The sequence below is a fragment of the Ovis aries genome, chromosome 1 (genome assembly GCF_016772045.2).
Source record: "Ovis aries strain OAR_USU_Benz2616 breed Rambouillet chromosome 1, ARS-UI_Ramb_v3.0, whole genome shotgun sequence".
Lineage (NCBI taxonomy): Eukaryota > Metazoa > Chordata > Mammalia > Artiodactyla > Bovidae > Ovis > Ovis aries.
This window is the reverse complement of record NC_056054.1, coordinates 90,946,209-90,973,482: the sequence shown is the minus strand read 5'-3', so window position 1 is coordinate 90,973,482 and position 27,274 is coordinate 90,946,209. Positions and strand designations below refer to the sequence as shown.

General features: G+C 38.1%; 1 protein-coding gene across 3 annotated transcripts in view; it reads right to left on the bottom strand.

The window, feature by feature from the left end:
- Positions 1-27,274, bottom strand: part of MAGI3 (membrane associated guanylate kinase, WW and PDZ domain containing 3) — a 241,312-nt gene that overhangs the window by 21,706 nt on the left and 192,332 nt on the right. For all 3 annotated transcript variants that reach the window (XM_060412922.1, XM_004002337.6, XM_012178938.4), the window contains exons 10-16: positions 25,531-26,136; positions 24,277-24,308; positions 22,255-22,411; positions 20,664-20,755; positions 10,087-10,279; positions 7,424-7,612; positions 1,903-2,088 (exon numbers count right to left, since the gene is read on the bottom strand). In XM_060412922.1, coding sequence (XP_060268905.1) covers positions 1,903-2,088; positions 7,424-7,612; positions 10,087-10,279; positions 20,664-20,755; positions 22,255-22,411; positions 24,277-24,308; positions 25,531-26,136 — 1,455 coding nt within the window. The remainder of the gene's footprint in view (positions 1-1,902; positions 2,089-7,423; positions 7,613-10,086; positions 10,280-20,663; positions 20,756-22,254; positions 22,412-24,276; positions 24,309-25,530; positions 26,137-27,274) is intronic.

The window sequence follows — 27,274 nt, the reverse complement described above, 5'->3', positions numbered from 1 at the left end:
AATAGGAAATTAATAGTGCCGACCTAGCATTAGTGTGAGGATTAAGAGTCAGCAGACGTTAAGCATTCAGGACAATACCTGCTACATAGTAAGTGTTTCCTAAACATTATTATTTCTGCAGGCAGTGAGACTTAGGGGAGACCAGAATGAGGAAGGAGGCCATGCAAAGATATGGTAAAATAATGACAGCTACAATTAGATGAGCACCTTAGGGTATTTATGCAGACATGTATATTTTCACCTTTAATCTTCACAGTGATCTTGAAATAGATATCATTATTCCCATTGCATCGAAGAAAAAAAAGACTGAAGGTTAGAAATGTTAAGTGATGTGTTAAGGCCTGCCAACTAGCTAATAGGTGTCAGTGAACTCTGTCAGTCAAAAGCCTTACTTCTTCTACTGGGTGTATCTTGCTTCTACTAGGTATTGGCATAGAACTGAAAAAATCCTTAATTTTGCTCATTCATCCATTTTCAAAAAAAAAATTTACTGAGTGCCTAGCAAGTATCAGGGCTTCCCTGGCGGCTCAGCTGGTAAAGAATCCACTTGCAATGAGGGAGACAGCGAGTATCATAGTCCATTGGTAATATTTTCTTTGTCTTCAAAGAGCAGACCCTTTTATTTGGGATATAGTGATGTAAGAAGAGCACTCAAGGAATTGCAGAGATAAGGAATGCAGTGGGGGATGGGAGGCCCGTGTGCACGGAGACCAGTGAGGCCCAGTTCAAAAGAGGATCTGGGGACTTCCCCTGACAGCCCAGTGGCTAAGACTGCACTTCCACTGCGAGGCATGCAGGTTTGATCCCTGGCCAGGGAATTAAGATCTCACATGCCACACAGGTCAGCAAAAAGAAAAGAGGATTTAGAAAAAAGAGAGGATTTGGGAAGAACCGGGAGGAAAATTTAAAAGGCAGGCTGGGAGCAGAATCAAAAAATGCTTTCTGTGCAGAGAGTAGGGAAGCACTGGAGCTTCCACTGAGGAGGACTTCAGAGCAGCCAGGCAAACTCGTCCACAGAGAAATCCCACTACAGAATCTCGGACAGAAGGGAGATTTATGTAACACCTTAGAGACAAATGTATGTTAGTGGTGCTGGAGGAAGGGAAAAGAAAGAAAAATCAAGAATTTAAAAACCTGAAAACTGATAGCTTAGAGGATCACTGCCGGCGGGGGGGGGGGATGGAGTGGGACATGAACATGCATTACAATATAAGGAATTTTAATAGGAAAGACTGACTTCATAAATTTGTTGCTTTTGGCTTCTTGTTAGTTTTTAGGAAAAATAATAGGAGGTAAGCATTATATAATGGTTACCTTGTACTTCATAAGCAAAGAACATGAACTGGTTGCTATTCAAAACGGTTCCTAATTACAAATCTTAACGATCAAAGGCAGCCTTATAGCAAGGCAAGACACTAAGTGCATCTTATGCCCTATTTACTGGCCATTCCTACATATTCCTGCTCCTGCATTTATAAAGCAGTTTCCAGAATGAAACCCTGCCTGCAAGGCAAGGCACACTATGACATGGGCCTGACATGAAAGGTTTGATATCAACAGTGACTTTCTTTGAACTCTTGAGAGGATTTTCTCTCACTCAAACAGAGACTTAAGACATTATTTTAAGAAAATAAGATCTGAAAAGTATTAGCCATGTCTTTCACTCTGGGTGCTTGCTCCTCCAGCATGTAAATAAATGGCCACCACTCGCTAGCTGGATTATTTTTTTTGAGCTACTGACAACTTTATAATAAACTGCCTTTTAAATTCATTAAATGGAAAAGGCAAAAAATGAGACTCCAGCACGTATAAATGGTTCTATCACTGCAGGGGCTCTGGTACTTCTGCAGGCTCTATGTCCCTCAGATCAGTTTGGGGAAGGCAGGTGTAACAGCTCCTTACCTTCTTCAGCAATGACCGTTAGCGTGACAGTGACACCAGCATCCTTGATCAGCTGAACAATGTTATCGTGGGACAGCTCAACAATGGACTGCCCATTCACTGCAGAGATATGATCTCCAACTTTCAGCTTCCCACAGCGATCAGCTGGACTTCCTTCTATGACTCGGCCAATTTTATGAGGAATAACTATGAAGAAAAAAAGTTCCCAGGTTTTTCAATTATTTAACATATCTCTTAGTATTGGATTTATCATCAGCATCATCAGCATCAAAAATTCAACCTAATAACAAAGAAAATCCTTCCAAGATATATCAGAAAAACCACGAGTGATCATCTATCCAAATGCAACTATCTTCATATTATCTTCCGTTCTTTGTTGACATGCAGATACTCTTTACACAGCTGCGATCATGGCATATAAAGCTATTTGCTTTTCCCCACTTACCAGAAACCTTTTCCAATTTATATTGTCATCCTGACAATCCCATTGAAAGGCTGCTGACCTCAGTGATATTTATGAAAATATCTCATGTTTCTTGTCATTGGCTGTTTAGGTTGCAACATGCTTTTGGGTATTTGAGAAACTGCTACAGTGAGATCATTTTTGGTTCAGTTGAAGGGGCATTTACTCCCACAAGAAATCTTGTAAAAAAATGCAGTTCAAAATCAAGTTCAGGACTTAGAATGGTCAGAAATCCAGTTACAGTGAAAAGACTGATCATTAAAATGAATCCTACTTACTTCTAGAAAAAAATTTATTCCTCTTATTTGTGCCTCTAGATTTTTTTTTTTTAATTAGAAAAGTTGAGTGGAATTAGAACATTAAGTGTTTAACATTAAGATTATTTGGCTTATGGTTAAAATCCTACCCTGAAAGCACAAAGCTGCTCTAAGACGTTTGGAAAGACTCTCTGTGCGCTTCTATTATATCTCTAGTTTAATGCTGAAGGCTTTCCGAGAGTAACTATTAAGACTCTTCACTGTTATTACGCCTTAAAATGAGTTCTCAGAGGTTCAGGAAATCTTGTGAAAATATCTTTCACCATTTAATAAGGGGCATTCACATTAAGGAACAAGTGTTCCTCCTATGCTCTCTAGAATTTTTTTGCCTACATTTATCTGGCACTTGGGCTCCTGCTGAATGTGGATTATCATCAATAAAGACAATTTACTATTGTTAAATGGCACTGTGATTGTGTTTAATTTCTACAGTAAAATGGGCTCCTTACTAGTATTTCTGAATTATATCTAGGTGTAAGTTAGAGCCATTTTAATAGAATTTCATTTGGACTGGAAGTTATTCTTGGCCATGATTTATGCCCCATGGACAGTAAGTGCCATTCCTTGGCTCTTCTAGGATTATGCAGTGGGAGATTTTATCTAAAAAAGAGGAAGTCCATGTGGAAGCAAGTGCCTTGAGCTCTGAATTATATCAAGCACTTACACCATTTTCCTCATTGTTGTGCTTAGTCGCTCAGTCATGTCTGACTCTCTGCGGCCCCATGGACTGTAGCCCTCCCGGCTCTTCCTGTCCGTGGAAGTTTTCAGGCAAGGACACTGGAGTGGACTGCCATTTTCCTCCTTCAGGGTATCTTCCCAACCCAGGGATTGAAACTGCATCTCTTGCGTCTCCTGCATTGGCAGGGAGATTCTTTACCGCTAGCACCACGGACTTGGGTTGATCCCTGGGTTGTGAAGATCCCCTGGAGGAGGGCATGGCAACCCTCTCTAGTAGTCTTGCCTGGAGAATCCAATGGACAGAGGAGCCTGGAGGGCTACAGTCGGTGGGGTCTCAAAGAGTTGGACATGACTAAGCAACTAAGCACAGCACAAGCACCATGGGCTGTATCCTGTGCCAGGTGACGTGAGCTGACGCCCAGCTGGGACAACAGGCAGCACGTCAGAAATACATGGAGAATCACACAGGGGCCCGGTGGTGACCTTCTAAATTAATATCTCAGTAACTCTCCTTCTTAGAAGAGATTTCACTTGTAAACAATGTTCATTCCAGATCCCCTAAGAAGAAAATCATTCAACTCCCTGGCACGCTGAAAGGGGTTTGTTCAGACTTGGGAAAGCATCAAGCAAGAAAAACCTCTGATGCCTCAGTTGTTCCTTTCTCATTATGTGAGTAATGTGGTCAAAAGGAAATTGGCAAATCTTGGTACAGAACTTCCTGAAGGGTTATAGAGGTGAGGAGAGATAAAAGTAGTCAGATTGTTATTGTCTTGGCATTTATAGCAGCACCACCAAAACAGTTAAAGATAAACAGACCAGTAGAAAGACAACTTCTGAACATCGTTTGAAAAGATTGGGAAGTTTCCAATGTAACTGCTTAGAGTACTTACCAGGTGGCACTAGTGGTAAAGAACCCGCCTGCCAGTGCAGGAGACATAAGAGATGCGGGTTCAATCTCTGGGTCAGAAAGATCCCCTGGAGAAGGAAATGGCAACCCACTCCAGTACTCCTGCCTGGAGAATCCCATCGACAGAGAAGTCTGGTGGGCTACAGTCCATAGGATCGTAGAGTCAGACATGACTGAAGCGACTTAGTATGCACACACGCTTAGAGTACGCACGGCTAAGGAAAAGTCTGAAGTCCTGCCTTACTGTTGGTACACAAAGTCTATAGGTATTTGCATGAAGTCAGTTTCTCCATCTTCATTCATCTTTGGCCTAAATCTGTCTCACAGGCTGGCTTGTCCAGCTGCTGAGATGACTTTGGTGCTCTTAAAATATTATTTTTCAGGAAAAGAAAGGACAATAGCTGAAAATGTCCCCTTCTAAAAGAAATCCTTTGCAACCAGAACTGAAAAGTATGAAAAGTGGAATGCTAAAACCTCTGAAGTACTGGCCATGCAAAAACTAGTCAGGTCCTTTCCATCTCCAACAGAGGTGTCTGCTGAGTACTCCACTCATGTAGCCCTACACAAACTGGTCCAGGACAACAAGGATGCTGGGCCTGGATCCCTGACCTTTGAAGAAGTCAATGGTACAGAATTTTATAACTGGTATTAGAGATGTTAGTGGGAACTCTTCCTGTGACAAGTGTCAGCAGAAAATACATTTCAGCAGCAGCAGCAGAAAAAAAAACCAAACCAACCAACAACCTACACTGTGCAGAATACCAACTTGTACCACGGCAAGATCCATAAAGAAGGATCTGTTCTGACAGACAGGTTTCTGGCCTTTTCACCTGTGCTAACTCTTTTTTTAAAGCCAATCTTTCACTGTCATGCAGTGGACTGCATACTGCAACGGCTTGGACTCTGTGAGGGAAAGCTCCTCATGTAATCTTACCGCAGGATCCTTCTAGCTATGAGATAAATGGAGTTCCAAGAAGACTGTTTGCAGGGCTGAGAATTTTGTGAGATTATTAACTAGCACGTCAGCGAAATTACGAATTCTGGTTTTGCATCATGACTGAAAATCTCAAGTACTTTATATAAAATTCATTTGACAACCTAAGCCTAATTTACCATTCAGGCTGATAATTAATGAGCTGCAAACACTCATTTCCTGCCAAGCATTAGCTGTTACCTCAATCTTACATTTTAATTGGGCTTTCGTTCCCATCTCATTACTCAAATATTGATAAACTTTTTAACGTTTCTTTAGAGGGGAAAAAAAAGGTCAATAGGCAGTGACAGTTGCAATGACAATGGCAGAAACTACAAGTAACAGCAGCCAACATTTATTGAAGGTCCAGGCAAAGGGCTTCATACGCATTATCTCTTTTAATCCTCACAAACATACGAGACAGGAAGTGTTAACATCTTCATTTCACAGGGGAAGCTGGAGCACTTGGAGGGTAAGTAATGTGCCCAAGATCAGGCAGCTATTAAAAGACATAAGCGGGTCTAGAAGCCATGTTTGTCTGATTACAAAGCCCAGCACTTAATGACACTATGTTATACAGAGACCCAGCATCTATGGTATGTAAAGCCATCAAGATCGTAAAAAGAAATGTAAACAAAGAAGTATAAAAAGATTTTAAGTATAAACAAATTAAATAAATATAATTACACAAATAAGATGATATATTTAAAACAGATAATGTATTAAAGTATAACATAAATTTCAAATATAAAAATAGGTTAAACTATTTAAGTAATATATGTTACTGAATTCCTCTGTATCTCCTAGTTTTATGGTGAACACTAGACTCTCCTAATTTTTGTAGTGCTAGAGGAGGAATATGCTCAATACGGAAAGTGGTTAGCATCTATCATGCTGAGTAATAATCTTTCACTATTTTTGTTAATCTGAATGCCCAGGATTATTGCATGGTATTCGAATCAGAATATGATTATCTAAAACGGTCATTTGTTTTTCTAGATACTGGTTTCCAATGACATAACATAAAATCCACCTAACAGCTGCTTTCTCTCATTTTTCTGACACAGGCCACATAATCATCCTCACAGCATCAGTAACAGTTCCAGTTCCAAGCATTACCATAGCAACAGCTTTTGGAAAATGGAAACTAGTATCAGTGAGCAGTGACCTGAGACCATAGTAATAATTCATCCATGTCATAGAATCTTCTTCCTTTACACACTTGCATTGATTTTAGCAAGATTTTTGCAAATTGGTTTGGCTCACAACACTTTCCTGAAAGTGTTTTCATTTTTCACTAAGGTTTTAGTGACCATTTAGTCTAAAAGGATCTCGCTACTCAAGATAAAATCAAATCCCCTGGCAAAGCGAAGAGTGCATTTCCATGTGGTCACAGATTTTTATCACTTGACTTGGAAAAATAAAGCTACTAGACAAGCATGACACATAAATATTAGTTTGCTGGTTCTCATCTTATATTCATTTGTATTTTATATTTAAAGATGATTATCACTTAGAAACATAAAGATACAGCAAATATTAATTTGCTAATTCATAACAGCCCTGGACATAGAATATGTGATTCCTCCTTTGTTGAAGAAATTAATATACATATTAAATTAATATACATATTAATCCTTCTCAGATGACATTTTAAGGTTCAGGATATTTCAAGGTCTTGACAGAACTTTTGCTTCTTATCATTTAAGGTCAATTTATAGCTGCAATAAGGCAATTATGATTAAATAACATGAAAGGACTATTTAAGACACATCTGGGTCAAGGTTTTTCTATTTTGCTTCTTCTCAATTGCTTCTAGCATTTCATTTATTTCTGTATTTGTCCTAATCTGGGGGAAAAAAAACCCTATGCCCCCATAATTTAAAAAAAAATTCAGCATTGTCCTTTCACTACATCAATTAGATCACATCCCTGGTAATACTGTCACAATATAAGGTGGATGCAAACTGAACTACTAAGATTTTTTATAGACTCTGAGATAGATAAACAAACCTGAAGCCTGGAAGACTGATGCAAACTACCTAATTTAAAAATAAATGAAATATTCAGCATTAAAAAAAAAGGCAATTTATACATGATTCCTAGCTAGTTTCACAAACCCCAGTGGGTGACTCAGAAAACTGGAATTAGAGGGAGGGATACCAGGACACAAGAGCCCTTACCTCCTGGAGGTGGCTTGCTCTTGGAAGTGAGAATGACAAATCCAAATCCTTCATTTTCTTTTCGCTGCAAGACAACATCGTAGGGCTCCTGGGGAGCAGGCCTGGCCAGGACCTCTGCTCGGTTCAAGCGGGGAGATCCATTCTGTGCTGAAAGGAAGGCTTGGGAGCTGTCATCCTCAGGCTGTTTCTCTGTAATAAACAAGATCAATTTTGATATTTCTGGAACATCGTAACTTTTGATAACTAAAGTGTTTTGTGCTAAGCTCTTCACAAGAATACTGAGTTTCTAACATGAAGAAAAGCAGTGCCTCTGCCCAAGTGCTCTGGATACCATCTGAGTGCAGAGGTAGGCAGCAGCCCATCCAGTGGACTTCCTGAATGCTCATTAAATACATAGTTGGAAAACTACAAAATGTTATCTCACTCTAAGGGAAGTTTTTCAAAGCTTCTGTGAAATTTGATGGTAAAAAAAATTCTTCTTGAAATTATTTTAATTCCAACGAGGTTTTGAACCCAGACAAGCAATTTTTTAAAGTTGATAATGAATAACAACATAGTAAACTTCCTCTTAAAATCAACTTTAAATATAATTTAGTGGGACTTCCCTGGCAGTCCTCCAGTATTCTTGCCTGGAAAACTCCCTGGACAGAGGAGCCTGGCTGGCTATAGTCCATGGGGTCACAAAGAGCTGGACACAACTGAGCACCACCTCCCCCCCCCCACCCCCCCCACACACTGAATCCTGGTGGTCCAGTGGTTAAGACTCCACACTTCCAATGCAGGGGGACCTGGGTTCACTCCCTGGTCAGGCGACTAGATCCTACATGCCACAACTAAGATTCAGTGCAGCTAAATAAATAAACATTTAATAGAAATATATAATTTAGTGCAGTGACTGACACTCCTGACGTCCGGGAGGTCACTGCATCAGGACAGAGATACTTCCCATTACAGCTTGAGAACAGTTTGCCACCTACACAGATTTATCTTTTACAGTGTGTTTTACAACTGCAGTTTTCTGATGGGTAATATGAGATGAGTTAACCATTAGCAGTTCTCAGGCATATAACAAGCTGTCCACATGAATGGCAAACTCCTAGACACAGATCAGGTCACATGGAATTCCTAGCAAATGGGCAATTAACCTACACCCTTTTCTTCTATTTAAGAATAACATCAGAATTTGAGAAAGAATGACAAAAGTTAGTCATAACTGATTTTTTAAAAAAGGGCAAATTTTGTGCCATAATTTGATACAAAACATCACAAACAACCACCACAACATGCTGTTATTGATGAACATGCATTTATAAGGTCTCTCTGTAGCAAAATCTATGGGACTCTGAGGATATGTTTTTAAACCTCAACAAAAGTGTCAACAACTTCCAATAATTACCAACAAAAAAAAAAGGTTCTTTTTGATATAATGCATGGTTAGAATGAATTAGCTAAAATGTCTCCAATAATATCAAACTACTATGAAATGCCTTTATGATGCTTTTCAGGAGGGAGCTAATCTCTATTTGTACAACGTCCCATTGTTTACTCTACATAGTTATTTTCTGACACCAGACAAACCAAATGGAAGCAACACGGCATTAGAATCTGCATGCATCTCAGAATGCCTGATATTTATGAAGGGAGATGGGCTTTTACTTCGGATGCTACAATCAAAAACACAGGGTCTCATTTTTAAGAGTAATGTAAATATTCATCAAGTCACACATTTTTTGAATGCCCACTCTGTGCCATGCGGTCATCCTTCTAGGTACTGGGTATACAGCATAGAATTAAATGGACGAAAATTCCAACCTTCATGAAGCTTACATTCTTGTGGTGCTACAGGGTTGTCTTTAAAACATTTTTAAGTGACAAGAATTCACTTTTTAAAATTTCTACATAATATTCACAGAGCTACTAACATAAAAATACAGGAAACTATCATCTCTTAATGTAATCATTTAAACCTCAGGCTTTGTAATTAAATTATCTGTTTCAATCCTGGTCCTACTACCTACCCAGCTATGTGTTTCTCAACCTTTCTGTGAGTAACTAGAATAATGACAGTGTTTACCATCACAGTATTGTGAAGAGTTAAGTAAAAGAATCCATGTCTGAGACTCAATAAATGTCATACTACAACTTCTGAAGTAGAAACTTTTGTCCTCTGAATATTTAGAATTTCATCAGGATCTAAAATTGTTTGATATTCAGTTAATGGGATCTCTTAGTATGACTAAACAGCTTTGTATTTGTTCTTCAGAAAACAGATTTAACCTGATATTCTGACTACAATATCACACTGGCAAAATTCATTGATATACTAATATAATCTTAATGTAGAGACCCAAAATTTATTTCTCTTTTTTGATAGTAGTAGCAGCACTATTTATGAATCCTTTCAACCTTACATGGCCTTCCACATCCAAGGATCACACTAAATAAGTTATCTCATACACTATTTTTGTTGTCATTGTTTTAGGTAAGAAGTGGATTTAGTCAAAGAAACATTTCAGACACAGTGTGGGCCATTGCAGAGGGCTAGCACAGCCTCTCATACACTACTAAACATAATAAAATGATCTGAAAAAAAAAAAAAGGTGGCCTAAATCTCATTTTTCTTTTTCAACTTATCAGAGCAAGAACAGGTTCACTTCACGTACCACCGTAGAAGATCTTCCTTCTGACAGTTAATAACACGTGGCCATTTCGAGCAGCGGCTGTCATTAGGTCTAGGACTTGTTTGTGTGATTTCCCTTTAACAGGGATTCCATCAATGCACATCAGCTCATCAGCTGCACGGAGCCGACCATCTTTCTCAGCTGCGCCCAGAGGAATGATGGCTCCAATGTATATCTGATAAGATATAAAGTGTGGGTTGCTCTATATGGTCTACTAAGACTTACTAAAATTCTTAACTACTAAGTCAAGGACTTTCTGACTCAAAACTCAAAACTATGCATACCAACAAATTTTTGCAGTTCAACCTGAAAACAGTCATAGAAATTGACCTGTCTCCAAAATGGCACTTCAAATAACCACACCATGTAATCTCTTCTGGATTCTTTGGGTTGGGCACAAGGAAGACAGGAAATACAAAGTAATTCAATAACTTAGAAAGTACCACTATCACTTCCATCACTACAACAGAATAAAAATATTAAACTCAGAAAATGCAATTCTGTGGAGTAGCTACTAAAAGTAAAGTCCATTGAATGTCATGGTGAAAGTTTTTTTTTTTTTTTTTTGTATATTGTTCATAGCAACTGGGATAATTCTTACAATACTCCTACTACATGAGGCTATCAGTTCAAGTTTAGTATACACAAAAGAGAAATATTTGTTGTTCCTAAATTCTAAAGCAGTATATATTTTAAGGGAACAGAGTGACCGAAGATTCACTTGCAACTAGGTGAACAAATCTTGCTCATTTTCTTTGCCGGCAATTAGAATCCTATAATTGGTAATCCTAAGTATTTGGATTAGGTCCAGAGCTGTTATAACCTGACATTTAAGAGAAGATAAAGTGTAAACATTTCCTCTAAGATCAGGAGCAAGACAAAAATGCCCACTCTCAATACTTTTATTCAACATACTTTTGGAAGTCCTAGCTATAGCAATCAGATGAGAAAAAGAAATAAAAGGAAGACAAATTGGTAAGAAAGAAGTAAAACTCACTGTTTGCAGATGATGTGACTATATGCGGAAAATCCTAAAGACATCACCAGAAAATTCCTAGAGTTCATCAATGATTTTGCTAAAGTTGCAGGATACAAAAAAATCTACAGAAATTTGTAGTATTTCTATATACTAAATTAAGGAAATAATCCTATTTACCACTGCATCAAAAAGAATAAAATACCTAGAAATAAACCTACTTAACAAGGTAAAAGACCTGTACTTGGAAAACTATAGTTCACTAATGAAAGAAATTAAAGATTACACAATCAGCTGGAAAGACATATCATGTTATTGCGCTGGAAGAATTAACATTGGTAAAATGACCATGTTACCCAAGGCAATCTACAGATTCAATGCAATCCCTATCAAACTGCCAAGGGATTTTTCACAGAACTAGAACAAAAAAAAATGTAAAATCTGTATGGAAACAGAAAAAAACACAAATAGCCAAAACAATCTTGAGAAAGAAGAAGAGAGCTAGAGGAATCGCTTTCTGTTTTTTTTTTTTTTTTGAGGAATCACTTTCTTGACTTCAGACTATAATACATAGCTACGGTAATCAAAACAATATGGTACTGGTACAAAAAGGAATATATAAATCAATGCAACAGAATAGAGAGCACAGAAATAAACCCACACACTTATGGTCAAGTAATCTATAACACAGGAGGCAAGAACATACAATGGAGAAAAGACAGCCGTTTCAATAAGTGGTGCTGGGACAACTGGATAGTTACATAAAAAGAATGAAGGTTAGAACATTCTCTAATACCATATACAAAAATAAATTCAAAATGGATTAAAGACCTAATTGTAGGACTAGATACTTTCTGACATGAATTGTAGCAACATATTTTTGGATCTGTCTCCTAGAATAATGACAATAAGGACAAAAATAAATGGGACATAAATAAACTTAAAAGCTTTTTTCATGGCAAATGAACCATAAACAAAATAAAGACAACTCTCAGAATGGGAGAAAATGTTTGGAAACAAAGCGACTGAAAAGGGTTTAATCTTCAAAATATATAAACAGCTCATGGAGCTTAATTAAATATATTCATATCAAAAAATGGGTAGAAGATCTAAATAGACATTTCTCCAAAGAAGACATACAGATGGCCAAGAGGCATATGAAAAGATGCTCAACATTACTTATTATCAGAGAGATGCAAATCAAAACTACAATGAGGTATCACCTCACACTGGTCCAGATGGCCATTATCAAGAAATCTACAAACAATAAATGCTGAAGAGGATGTGGAGAAAAGGGACCCCGCCCCTCACTGTTGGTGGAAATGCAAACTGGTACAGCCACTATGGAGAACAGTATGGAAAAGTTCCTTCAAAAATTAAAAACAGAGCTCTCATATGATCCAGCAATCCCACTCCTGGGCATAAACCTGAAAAAAAAACAAACCCCACAACTCAAAAAGACGCATGCACCCCGATGAATACTGTATCACTATTTACAACAGCCAGGACAAGGAAGCAACCTAAATGTCTGTCGACAGACAAATGCATAAAGAAGCTGTGGTAAATATATACACTGGAATATTACTCAGCCATAAAAAGTGAAACACTGCCATTTGCAGCAACATGAATGGCCCTGAAGACTGTCATCCTGAATGAAGTCAGTCAGACAGAGAAGGACTGATACCACATGACACTGCGTATGTGTGGAATGGAAAGAACATGGTACAAATGAACTTACTGACAAGACAGAAATGCGTGCATGTGTGTTCAGTCCTGTGATTGTATCTGACTCTTTGAAACCCCACAGACCATAGCCCACCAGGCTCCTCTGTCCACGGGATTTTCCTGGTAAGAATACTGGAGTGGGTTACCATGCCCTCCTCTAGAGGATCTTCCCGACCCAAGAACTGAACCTGTGTCTCCTGCACTGCAAGCGGATTCATTACTGCCAAGCCATCAGGGAAGCCAATGATACAGAAAATAAACATACTGTTACTGGGGGAAAGGGGAAGAGGATAAATTGAGAAATTGGGATTGACATATACACACTACTATCCACTCAACACTCTGTAGTGCCCAATATGGTAAAAGAACTTTAAAAAGAGTAGGTTTTAGAAAAGGCAGAGGAACCAGAGATCAAATTGCCAACATCCACTGGATCATGGAAAAAGCAAGAGAGTTCCAGAAAAACATCTATTTCTGCTTTATTGACTATGCCAAAGCCTTTGACTATGTGGATCACAATAAACTGTGGAAAATTCTGAAAGAGATGGGAATACCAGACCACCTGATCTGCCTCTCGAGAAACCTGTATGCAGGTCAGGAAGCAACAGTTAGAACTGGACATGGAACAACAGACTGGTTCCAAATAGGAAAAGGAGTACATCAAGGCTGTATATTGTCACCCTGCTTATTTAACTTATATGCAGAGTACATCAGGAGAAACGCTGGGCTGGAAGAAGCACAAGCTGGAATCAAGATTACCGGGAGAAATATCAATAACCTCAGATATGCAGATGACACCACCCTTATGGCAGAAAGTGAAGAGGAACTAAAACACCTCTTGATGAAAGTGAAAGAGGAGAGTGAAAATGTTGGCTTGAAGCTCAGCATTCAAAAAACTAAGATCATGGCATCTGGTCCCATCACTTCATGGGAAATAGATGGGGAAACAGTGGAAACAGTGTCAGACTTAATGTTTTGGGGCTGCACAATCACTGCAGATGGTGACTGCAGCCATGAAACTACAAGATGCTTACTCCTTGGAAGGAAAATTATGACCAACCTAGATAGCATATTCAAGAGCAGAGACATTACTTTGCCAACAGAGGTCCGTCTAGTCAAGGCTATGGTTTTTCCAGTAGCCATGTATGGATGTGAGAATTGGACTGAAGAAAGCTGAGCACCGAAGAATTGATGCTTTTGAACTGTGGTGTTGGAGAAGACTCTTGAGAGTCCCTTGGACTGCAAGAAGATCCAACCAGTCCATCCTAAAGGAGATCAGTCCTGTTCTTTGGAAGGAATGATGCTAAAGCTGAAACTCCAGTACTTTGGCCACCTCATGTGAAGAGTTGAATCATTGGAAAAGACTCTGATGCTGGGAGGGATTGGGGGCAGGAGGAGAAGGGGACGACAGAGGATGAGATGGCTGGATGGCATCACCGACTCACTGGACATGAGTCTGAGTGAACTCCGGGAGTTGGTGATGGACAGGGAGGCCTGGCATGCTGCAATTCATGCGGTCGCAAATAGTTGGCCACGACTGAGCGACTGAACTGAACTGTACTGAGAGCTGTGTGTGTGTGAACGCGTGTGCATGCGCATATATAAAACTGATTCACTTTGCTGTACACCTGAAAATAACACAACATTGAAAATCAACTATACTTCAATCTAAAGATTTTTTTAAATAACAAAAGAAAGACCAAATAGGTAAATATGTTTCAGAAATCACAATGATATAAAGAAAAATGCATTAAACTAAAACTAAAAAAATTAATTAACTTAAAAGCTTCTGCACAGCAAAGGAGACCATAAACAAGATGAAAAGACAACATAACCTATGAATGGGGAGAATATTTTTGCAAATGAATAGTCCAACAAAGGATTAATTCCCAAAATATAAAAAAGCTCATACAGCTTAATATCCAAAGAAACAAACGACGCAATTAAAAAATGGGCAGATGTGAACAAACAGTTTTCCAAAGGGAACATGCAGACGGCCAACAGTCACATGAAATGTTGCTCAACATCACTAATCACCAGGGAAACCAAAACCATAACAAAGCATAACCCCATACCTGTCAGAAATGTTATCATCAAAAAATCTACAAATAACAAATTTGGTGAGGATGTGGAGGAAAGGGATCTCTTGTACACTGTTGGTGAGAATGTAAATTGGTGCAGCCACTGTCAAAATTATGTTTTTTGAGGTTTCTCAAAAAACTAAAAAGTGGTATACACACACATATACATACAATAGAATACTACACAGGCATATGAAGAATGAATTTTTGCCACTTGAAACAATATGGATGGAACTGACCCAATAAGAGCAGCAAAAAGAAAAAAAAAAGAAGAAGACAAAAAAAGCAAAGATAGCCCAAGGTACCTATGGAATGACTTCAAGCAGAATAACATTCATATTATAGGAGTACCAGAAGGAGAAAAGAGAAAGGAGCAGAAAATTTAACTTGAAGAAATAGTGGCTGAAAACTTCCTTAACCTGGGAAAAGAGACAGAATCGCAGATTCTGGAAGCCCAAAGAGTTCCCAAAAAGATCCACACAGAGATACATTGTAACTAAAATGTCAAAAGTTAAAGAGAGAATTTTAAAAACAGCAAGAGAAAAACAGCTTGTTACATACAAAAGAAAGTAAAAGTTTCACTAAGTCCTGTTTGATTCTTTGTGACCCCATGGACTATACAGGCCAGAATACTGGAGTAGGTAGCCTATCCCTTCTCTATCAGATCTTCCTGAATCAGGAATTGAACTGCAGTCTCCTGCATTGCAGGCAGATTCTTTACCAATTGAGGTACCAGGGAAACCAAAAATTTCAGCACATCAGAAATAATATCATTAAATGCATACTGTGTGCTGTTCTTAGTTGCTCAGTCATGTCCGACTCTTTGTGACCCCATAGACTGTAGCCCACCAGGCTCCTCTGTCCATGGGGATTCTTCAGGCAAGAATACTGAAGTGGGTTGTCATTCCCTCCTCCAGGGGATCTTCCTAACCCCAGGATCAAACCCAGGTCTCCCGCATCGCAGGCAGATTCTTTACTGTCTGAGCCACCAGGGAAGCCTTTGTTATATAGCAGGAACTCCTATAAGCCTATGAGCAGATTCTTCAGCAGAAACTTTGCAGGCCAGAAAGGAGTGGAATGATATATTCAAAGTGTTGAAAGGAAAAATATGTCCAACCAAGAATACTCTATACAGCAAAATTATCATTCAGAACTGAAGGAGATGAGGGTTTTCCAGACAAGCAAACATCAAAGAAGTTCATCACTAATAAACTGGCCTTATGAGAAACGTGAAAGGGACTTCTTTAGTTGAAAAGAAAAGGCTCTGAGTAGTAATAGGAAAACATATGAAAGTATAAATCTCATGGGCAAGATAAATATAATCATTTACAAAACTAGTATAACAAGGTTAAAAGACAAAAGTAGTAAAAAATAACTATAACTAGAACAATCAGTGAAGGGATACACAAAATAAAAAGATGTGAAATGTGATATCAAAAATACAAAATGTGGTGGAGGAAGTAAAAATGTAGCTTTAGAATGCATTCAAAGTTGAGTTGTTATCAACTTAAATTAGACTGATATATATATATATGTATATAAACTGTTATATTTGAGTCTCAGGGTAACGTCAAACAAAAACCTACTGTAGATACACAAAATATAATAAAAATAGAATCTAAGTATAATTTTAAAGAAAGTCATCAAACTGCAAGGGGGAAGAAAGCAAGAGAAGAAGAACAGAGAAGAACTACAAAACAGCCAGAGAACAAAGAACGCAATGACAGTAAGTGCATGCCTGTTAATAATTCCTTTAAATGTAAAAGACTAAATCCTCCAATGGAAATACTTAGAGTGGCCAAATGTACAAACAAGACCCATCTATATGCTGCCTATAAGAGACTAACTTCAGATGTAAGGAGCGAGAAAGTCTGAAAGGAGAGGCATGAAAAAAGCTGTTCCGTGCAAACAGAAACCAAAAGAAAGCTAAAGCAGCTATACCTACATCAGACAAAATAGACTTTAAAACAAAAACTACAAAAACTGTAATAGAAGACAAAAAGAGCATTATATAATGATAAAGGAGTCAACTGAACAAGAGGATATAACATTTGTAAATGTTTATGCATCCAACATAGAAGCATTTAACTTAAATATATAAGGCAAATATTAACAGACCTACGGGGAGAAATTTACAGCAATACAATAATAGTAAGGAATTTTAATAACTCTATTTACATCAGTGGATAGATCATGTAGACATAAAACCAATCAGGAAACATGGGTCTTAAATGACACGTTAGAATGAATAACCTTTACATATAGACAGATAGATACATTAAACATTCAGAACATTCTATATATATTCCATATATATTCACAACATTCCATCCAAAGTAGCGTATTATATACATTCTTCTCAAGTGCACATGGAACACTCTTCAGGACAGACCACATGTTAAGCCATGAAACAAGTCTCAATAAATTTAAGAAGACTGAAATTATATAAAACATCTTTTCCAAGCACAATTATATAAAACTAGAAATCAGAAGAAGAAAACTGGGAAGATCACAACATGTGAAGATTAAACTACATCTTAATGAACAACCAATGGGTCAATGAAGAAATCAAGAGAAAAATTTTAAAATACCTTGAGGCAAATAAAAATGGATATCCAACTTGCAAAATCTCTGGGATGCAGCAAAAGTAGTCTTAAGAGGGAAGTTCATAGTAATATAGGTCTACCTCAAAATAACAAAAATCTCAAACAGGTAGAAGGAAGGAAATAACAAAGATTAGAACAGAAATAAATGAGACAGAAACTAACAAGACCATAGAAAGGATCAATGAAACTAAGAGCAGGCTATTTGAAAAAATAAACAAAACTGAAAAACTCTTAGCTAGATTCACCAGAAAAAAAAGAGGGCTCAAAAATAAAATCAGAAATGAAAGAGAGGTTACCTTTGATACCACAGAAATACAAAGAATCATAAGAAAATACTATGATCAATTGTATGCCAAAAAAATGGACAACCTAGAAAAAAATCAATAAATTCTTAGAAACATGCAGTCTTTCAAGAGTAAATCATGAAAAGTAGAAAATCTGAACAGACCAATTACTAGTAAGGAGGTTGAATCAGTCATTAAAAATAGCCCAGCACATGGAAGTCCAGGACCTGATGGCTTCACTGGTGAATTCTATCAAACATTTAAAGAAGATTAATATCTATCCTTTTCAAACTCTTTCAGAAAACTGAGGAGGAAGAAACACTTCCAAACTCATCCTATTAGGGCAGCATTACCCTGATACCAAAACTGACAAGGACAACACAAAAAGAGAAAATTACAGGTCAATGTCACTGATAACTATAGATGCAAAAATCTGCAACAAAACATTAGCAAATTAAATTTAAAAATACATTAAAAGGACCCATACACCATGAGCAAGTGGAATTTACTGCAGGGATGCAAGAATATTTCAACATCCACAAATCAGTCAATGTGATACACCAAATTAACAAAATGAAGAATAAAAATATGATCATCTTAACAGATACAGAAAGAGCATTTAACAAAATTCAGCATCCATTTATAATAATTCTCAACAAGGGAGTAGAGGAAACATGCCTCAACATAATAAAGGCCATATATGACAAGCTCGAGTCTTCCCTGGTGGCTCAGATGGTAAAGCGTCTGCCTGCAATGCGGGAGACCTGGGTTCGATCCCTGGGTTGGGAAGATCTCCTGGAGAAGGAAACGGCAACCCACTCCAGTACGCTTGCCTGGAGAATCCCACGGACGGAGGAGCCTGGTAGGCTACAGTGCAAGGGGTCACAAAGAGTTGGACACAACTGAGCGACTTCACTTTCACTTTATGACAAGCTCAGGCTTCCCAGGCAGCTCAGTACTATAGAATCTCCCTGTCAATGTAGGAGATGTGGGTTCAGTCTCTGGGTCAGGAAGATCCCCTGGAGGAGGAAATGGCAACCCACTCCAATATTCTTGCCTGGAAAATCCCACAGACAGAGGAGCCTGGTGGGCTATGGTCCATAGGGTTGCAAGGAGTTGGACATGACTCAGACACTAAACAACCACCAACAAGAATGACAAGCTCACAGCTAACATCATACTCAATGGTGAAGAAATGCTGAAAGCTTTCCTTCTAAGATCAGTCACAGGCAAGGATGCCCACTTCTGCCACTTTTACTCAGTAGAGTACTGGAAGTCTAAGCCATAGCAATTAGGGAAAATAAACAAAGAAATACACATTCACATCTTCTTTATACATACACACACCTACACACCCACTTACATATACAATGGAATATTACTCAGCCAGATCACACGTTAAGCCACAAATCAAGCCTCAATAAATTTAAGAAAACTGAAATTATATCACACATTTCCAACCCTAATGGTATAAAACTAGAAATCAATTACAAGAAAAAAAATTGGGAAAATCACAATGTAATTTTTATCACAAAGATTAAACTACATTAGAAAGAACAAAATCTTTGCAAGGCAACAAAATGCCTTGAGGACATTATGCTAAGTCAAAGAGACAGACAGACAAATGCTGTACAATCTCACTTATATCAGAACTAAAAAACAAAGTAAACAAACAAAACAAGACTCAGAAAGAACAGAATGGTGGTTGACAGTGGAAAGGGGATTGGGAGGAGGTAGGTACAAACTTCCGGTTATAAAATAAGTCATGGGGATGTAATGCTGTAGCATGGGGACTATAACCAATAATGCTGTAGTGCATAATTGAAAGTTGCCATGCGAATAACTCTTTAGGGTTCTTATCACAGAAAAAAAATCTGTCCCTTTGTCTGATGACGGATGGTAACTAAGCTTGTTGCCATGATCATTTTGCAGTGTATACTAACACTGAATCATTACACTGCACATCTGAAACAAATATAATGCTATACATCAATCATAGCTCGATTCAAAAGAAAGGAAAAGAAACAATGAAGGTACTCCATATTTGCCCTACATAGGGCAACCTACCTTAAGCTTTATTTGTCTCTGATAATTATTTTAACTGTAACCGATATGACTACTTAGAACATATTTATACTCTCTAAATCAAATGTTCTAGTCAGAATAGAAAGAAGCCTGTAATTTTAAAAGAATATTATTATTCACCTAACTTCCAAACATGATAATGTAGTCATTCATATCATACAAAAAAGCTTTAAATATGTTCTTAAACTCTAAGAAGCACATCACTTCTTTGTCAAACTAAGGGCAAAACAAAAATAAACCCACCATATTTGTTCTCTAAGTATGAGTGAGAATTCTATATAAATAAATTTCTAGATTTAAATGCCTTGCAAATATAACCCATTATTACGCTCTAATTTATGGCTGACTTTATTCAGCTTTTACCTACAGTTTTAGCCTCAGCTATTCCAAGTTAGGGCTTCCCTGGTGGCTCAGATGGTAAAGAACCTATCCTCAATACACGAGACCTGGCTTCAATCCCTGGGTCAGGAAGATCCCCTGGAGGAGGAAATGGCAACCCATTCCAGTATTCTTACCTGGAAAATCCCATGGACAGAGGAGCCTGGAGGGCTACAGTCAGTCCATGGGGTCACAAAGAGTTGGATACAACTGAGCAACTAACACTTTCACATATCAAGTTAACTGAGGTATTATGACATCACTAGAAGAGCAATTCTTGGTCATATTAACGAAACTGTTAGAGAAAACAAAATCTTTTAAAAAACCAAACAAAGTAGAATGCAAAACAAACGCACCATATTCTACCCAATCTCTATTAAAAGTTTTAACAGGAATAGCCAAATGACAACATAGTTAAACTTACAGATTGGTCAGGTCCATCTCCTCCCAGTACTCTGAAGCCAAACCCTGATTCCTGTTTCCGAAGAAAAACATCCAAATCTTTGGTGTTTGGTGCTAAGGAAAACCAGAAAATAATAAGTACAAAGGTACACAATATACACTTTGATTTATTTTAAAAAGTTTAACACTATAAAAACTCAATCATAAATCTTTGTTTTGTGCTCTAACTCAAACTGAATCAAGACTGCTTAGGAATACTTATTCCCATTTCCATACACTCAGTATTATACTGCCATTAATTCTTGATGCTTTCAAATAAATGTTTCATCTTCCGAAATAGGACTATCAAGTCTGGGTCTGGGACTAATAAGATAAACTGTGACTGGTTAAATAAGTATGAAATCAATTATATATATTTCTACTTGTGCATCTTTTCCAAGGTAGTGAAGTCATTCAGTCATGTCTGACTCTTTGTGACCCCGTGGACTGTAGCCCACAAGGCTCCTCCATCCATGGGATTTTCCTGGCAAGAGTACTGCAGTGGGTTGCCATTTCCTTCTTCAGGGGATCTTCCTAACCCAGGGATCGAGCTCAGGGCTCCCACACTGTAGGGAGACACTTTACCATCTGAGCCACCAGGGAAGATGCTTATTAGATCTATTTCTAAAAATAAATACATTTCAGAAGCTAAACCACTTAAAGCTACAATTGTGCTTCAGAAAAAGAATGATCATTAGCTGGTAAATTAGTATGAAATGCATTTCTGCCTTATGCACACTCTCTTCTCATCATCTGTCCACTGGACTCCTCTAAGGAGTCTACTCTGCTCTCTGGCTTCCTCCTCAGATTACATACCCTTCTGATTCATCATCCTTTGTATTCCTGCCAAAAAAAACCTTTGTAAAACACAAGCCCAACAACTTCATCCCTATAGTTAAGACCGTTCTGTGGCTCTTTATCATGTATGTCATTGTCTCCAGCTTCCTCAGCCTGGCATAATCCGCTCTCCACCCGCGGCTCCTGCCCTCCCCTCCAGTATCCACTGCCGACCACACCCAGCCAAACTGAAACTAAATGCACAATTAAGGCCACGCAGTGTGCAAATGCTATCCTTTTTTCCCTTCTATCTGTCTCATAAGCAACTACCTCTCTGTCTTACAGCTTAACTTCCTATATAAAGCAATATATGATACTTCCTACTACCCACAGCAGTAAAACCGACCATTTCCTACTTTGGATCCCAATTCATCCAGCCTATCCTTCTATTACTGTACCTGTTATTTGTATATGTACTTGACTATTTCTTTGTCTTTTCCATTTAGGTTTAACCATCTCTTTGGATGCAGGGTCTAAGTAACCTATTACCTCTGTATTCCCATTACCTACTATGATGTTGGGTAGACAGAGGCACATTTCAAAAACAAGAGTTCAAAACATGGTTTTGAAGAAAACAAATGAATGAGTGTTGAGTATAAATGGAAGCCCAGAGCTACATTAAAATGGGAATGAATAACTCCAACATGTTGGTTTTTAGAGATGGAAACATCAAGTTTTTAAGAAAGTTCAAATAAATGTTGTTGCATGCTTTCCTGAAATATTCCACAGCTACTTACGTTTATCTTCATATAAAGTCTTAGATTTCAGGTAGACCTCAGAAGGATCCAGTTTCGGGGATCCTGACCTGATAATGCTGGGTGGAAAAGGCATAGGCTGGGGAATAGGCTCATTTATGGCCTCCAAACTTTCTGAAGTTTCCTTTTTATCTGTTTTCTGAAATGGAAAAGGGCCTTACTTAGCATCTCAAAAAGCCAGATGGTTGATTAGTGCAAAAAACTGTTGTCTGAACCAGTATGTCAACTGATTACAGTTGCGTAAGCAGCAGGGTCAAAGCCACAGCATATTTGCAGTCTTAGAGGAGTTCACTTTCACAGTCATGTGTATTTGATTAAAACATATTTCACTTAAATTAGAACACGTTTATAATGATGTCAATCAAAGGGCCTTAAGTAGTCCTGTGTTAAGGAATTTTGCCTTTTCTCCACCACCAAGACACAAACTGACTCTGAGAAGACATACAAGACTGCACTTCTAAGCAGAGCAGGAGGAAGACTCAGAGAGTACCTCCATTTAATTCCTGAAAACCTCACCTCCCCACTCATTGAATTAATTTCCAGTAAAGATGTTTAAGGAATATTCTTTCTAAGAAAATGAAATACAAAGTGTTAATTCTAATTTAGGTCGTAATGATGACACTGTGAAAACCTGCATGGTCAATTCTAATAGATCATGAAAATGCTCCATGCCTAGGAATCAGATAAGGGGTATATTCATCTGCTCCCATTCAGATAGAACTTGCCCAGAAGAATAGCTCATCAAAATGGCTTCTTTAATAAAATTCAAAAGTGAAATCCAATAAATAGCTTCAGAAAATAAATATTATGGTTTAGAGAACAGCTTGTTATCCTGAATTATGGTTAGGAGAGGGAGACTACAGACATTTGTGATAAAATAATTAAAGTGATGGTGATGTAGGAGCAGCAGCTTGTCAGGGAGGACTCAGGACAGTGGCCATAAAGTGTTGTGCCAGAAGGGACCCTTCGCTGACCAGGACCCAGTCAGATGCCTAGGAGATAAGAGTAGCCTTTCCCTCTTTCTCCCCGTCTTGTCCTAGGATTCTGTCAGAAGCAGTGAGAGGTCATCAGAAACTTTCGCCAATTATAAAGCATTAGGGTCCCCGTGGCTGCACTGGCATCTATTATGAAACACAGGGCAGTACAGGAGTTAAAATGGCAAATTTGCAGAAGATCATTTTCAGTGGGCTATAAACAATTAATCTATTTTGTATCTGATGGTCTTTTGTTTAGCAGCCTATGGTTTATGGTTATGGAAGACTATCTTTTAACTGGAAGACGATACACTCCAAATGAAGCAAACTAGAGCTAATAGGATTATATACCTAATTGTCTTCATATCCATATAATTGTAAACTTAAATATTTAAGTAGCTACACGTATACCTAGCAGTTTCTTTCATATTGTCATCTGGTATATCCTTTGTTTAGGTCTTACTCTTTACACAGGTCCTAAAATAGGCTAGTCAGTTATTCAGAAGAACACCACAAAAAAAACTGTTCCAAGTCTGACAGCCTCTTGGTCTGATAACAAGCAAACTGAGCAGAGAGGCCACAACTGCTCTAGCCGTAAACGTCAGAAGGTCGGCTAAATGTGGGTAATGACAGTCCCCATGTATTGTGGGAAACCACTGCATCTTCTCATTGTAGCAAGACATTTGCCCAATGTCTAGCTACTCCTTACCCTTGCTCCTCTGGAACAGAAAGCCAAAGGACCCATCAGTAGGCACCTCAATGAGTCCACGTTTTACTACGTAGAACATCAGACTACTACAGGTCTCTAACATTTCTTCAACAGAAATAACCAGCAGAGCACACTTCCTCTATAGATGGCTTTTTCTAACTTGCACTCTTCCCTGAGTTTCTGTTCCAAGCCCAAGGCAGTCTGTCTTCCGACTCCTCCTGGTCTGTAAACACCCACCCCATGAGCAGCCCTCATGGAGGGAAACGCGGCGTCTCTCTCCGTGTGTTGGAAAGAAGAATTTGAGGACAACTGCATACTCACCAATTTGGCAGTTTTAGTTGGTGAAGGAGGACCTTAAAAAAAATGAGCCATATTTTAAAAACAGAGGAAGGATTCCCAGACTACAAATACTGCTAATGTTTATGATAAAACTAGCTTCAACTTTTAGTAGGCTAGTAAATTATGTCCAACATGTTCTACGTGCCAGGCATTATACACATATTTCATTTTTTATGGCAATCCTAAGGCATACATGTTACTGCCATTTTATAGATAAAGTAAAGCAAGACTCAAATAGATTAACATTACTTTCCTGTACTGTGGAATCAACCAGCATCTAGGCAGGAAACTGACATCCAACCTGTCTGACACAGAACCCTGGACACTTTTATCTGTTGGAACTCTGGATGACTCTCCAGCCCCCACAAAGAGATCTGCACTTACTCTGAGCAGATTATCACCCAGAGAAGAAACAAAAACAGTTCAAAGAAATGAGAATCGAAGTTAAATTGTTCATTTGCCTCAAAAATGAAAACTAACAGCCAGTGAGATACATGTGAAGGGCTAAATTTTATTCTTTAAAATACTAGTCATTCATTGGTATGGATTTAAGAAAGCCCATTAAAATATAACTTTTTGATTAGTCCTTGGAACTGCATTTATGTCTGGGAGCAGTTCAAGTCAGTTGATGACCTTGGAAAATAAAATTATATTTCTCTCACATGAGCACTGTGGGGTTTAATTAACATTTACTGACAGATATTAAAGCTTAAGATAAAAGCTTTATGAGCACAAGCTATCATGACTGCTTTTACAGAACAGATTAACACACCATCCAACATTTTTACTTATTCACAGAGATGCTAGCTCTTTCAAAACATCCTTGGTACATTACAGAGGTCCAGATGAAGTACCACTGATTGAAAGGGTCCATTTCTATTATTGCCATCAACAGAGAAAATGAAATTAAGAGGATATATTTCATCTGAAGTAGGACAATGCTATGACTCTAGCTAATCATTAAAGTCATAAATCAGATTTTAAAAAGAGCACAGAGGAAAAGAAATCCATAATGGACACAAATGAAACCACTAATAACTAAAAAAAAAAAAAAACAAACAAAAAACCTGCTACAAAAGATACTGCTTATGGAAGCAGTCAGACAGAACTTAAGGAAAATGCACACTAATTACCAGTTAAGTCTTCTGGGGAAGAGATACTCTGACCTGGAAGGAAGGACAATTCACAGATATAAATGCATGAACAATGACGACTTTTCCTTGTGCTTTTACTCACCTCCTCTTAAGATAAGTAATGGGACATCTGCACCTACTGGAAACTGCTTTAGCACCTCTACCACTTGGAGATGTGTTAAATTCTGCACATTTTGATGGTAAATCTCCTTTATTATATCCCCTTTCTGTAGGCCTTGACACCACTGACTATCCAATATCATTTTCACCTTCTGCCCAGTTGGGCTGTCAGCAATTGCAAACCCAAAGCCTTTAGGGCCCTTGATCAGAGGGATAGTCACTAGTTCTGGCTGGGAGCTGCCTGACGATGCCATAGATGCTCTCTGTTCACTCAGATCTGATGCTCCATTAAAACGATCACTGATCAAGCTGTGTCCCGATTTTCCATTCTGGTCCAGCACCACTGCTCCTGACTTAAAATCCTGAGTATTCATGCAAGTCTCTCCCTTGGTTAATGACTGTCCATTGATGACAGGAGTAGCAGCAACAATGTCCACAACAGGATCTTCATTGTCATCAGGAAGCGGATACCCACGACATAGAGTGAGGTTCACATACTGATTGACAGGTACCAATTGAAACATCTGGACAACATCTGCATGGGTGTGACCAAGGACACAGCTGCCATTGATGTCTACAATAACATCACCTGGTAAAACATAAATCACATTAAAAATTTTAAAGCCATCAAATAAACTGATCTTTTATTGGGGGAGATAAAAATGACTGAAATTTAGCATCTAAATTTGAGTTCTGGAAACCTCTTACTATTCATTAACCACTGGAAAAATAGATTTTGAACACAGACATGTCACTCTCCCTTTGGTGACTCCTCCCTAAAAAGAATATATAAACGTGTGTGTGTGTTTGTGTATGACTCCTTGCGATCCCATGCCTGTCAGGCTTCCAGGCATGGAATTCTCCAGGTAAGAATACTGGAATGGGTTGCCATTTCCTACTCCAGGGGTCTTTCCAACCCAGTGACTGAACCCATGTCTCCTGCACTGGCAGGTCGATTCTTTACCACTTGAGCCACCTGGGAAGCCATATAAATGTGTGCTTAGTGGCAAACAGTTACGACCTCAAGCTCAAGTGAATCCTAAAAAAGATTCATATTATCCGTGTTAGTATATCCTTTGAGTGACACCTAAGTGCGCACACAAAGCTAGGTGCATTGCAGTAGGTGCTCAGTACATAGACAAGCGGAGCACAACTCCACTGGCTACTTATACAAACAGACAAAACAGACATTCTTTAAATACGTCTCATTTCATGATTTTTAAGTAGCCACTGATTACAACATACTTAAAAATTCATTCTAGTTTGAACAATGTAAGGTTAAAGGTTAGAATAATAACTTATGAATGTATTTTCTTTTCACATCTTTCTTTTTTGGAGAGACTTTCAATTTAGTGTAATTTAGTTATCAAAAGGAGAAATAAGCAACAAAAAAATTCAATACAAGTAAAGACTATATTATTTAAGATGCTGAAAATTTAGCTGAATTAATCCTTTTAAAAGCTGGTTTTACTTTCTTGATTTTACATCATTATGACCCACTTTGGTTGTAGGATCTTTGCCACTCATCAGTTGTGTGTTTTTTTAAATGCAGTTTTGATTTTTAAAATTTGTCCTCTGATGTCTCATCCATTTGCTACTTTTATTTGAATATGATTATTTAAAAGGTTATTGCCAAATAAAGGTGCTTCAATTTGTTCTGATTGCATGTAGGCTTTAAAAAATCAACATGAATGCTATTTAAAAACAAATGTTAGCCTGTGGAAATT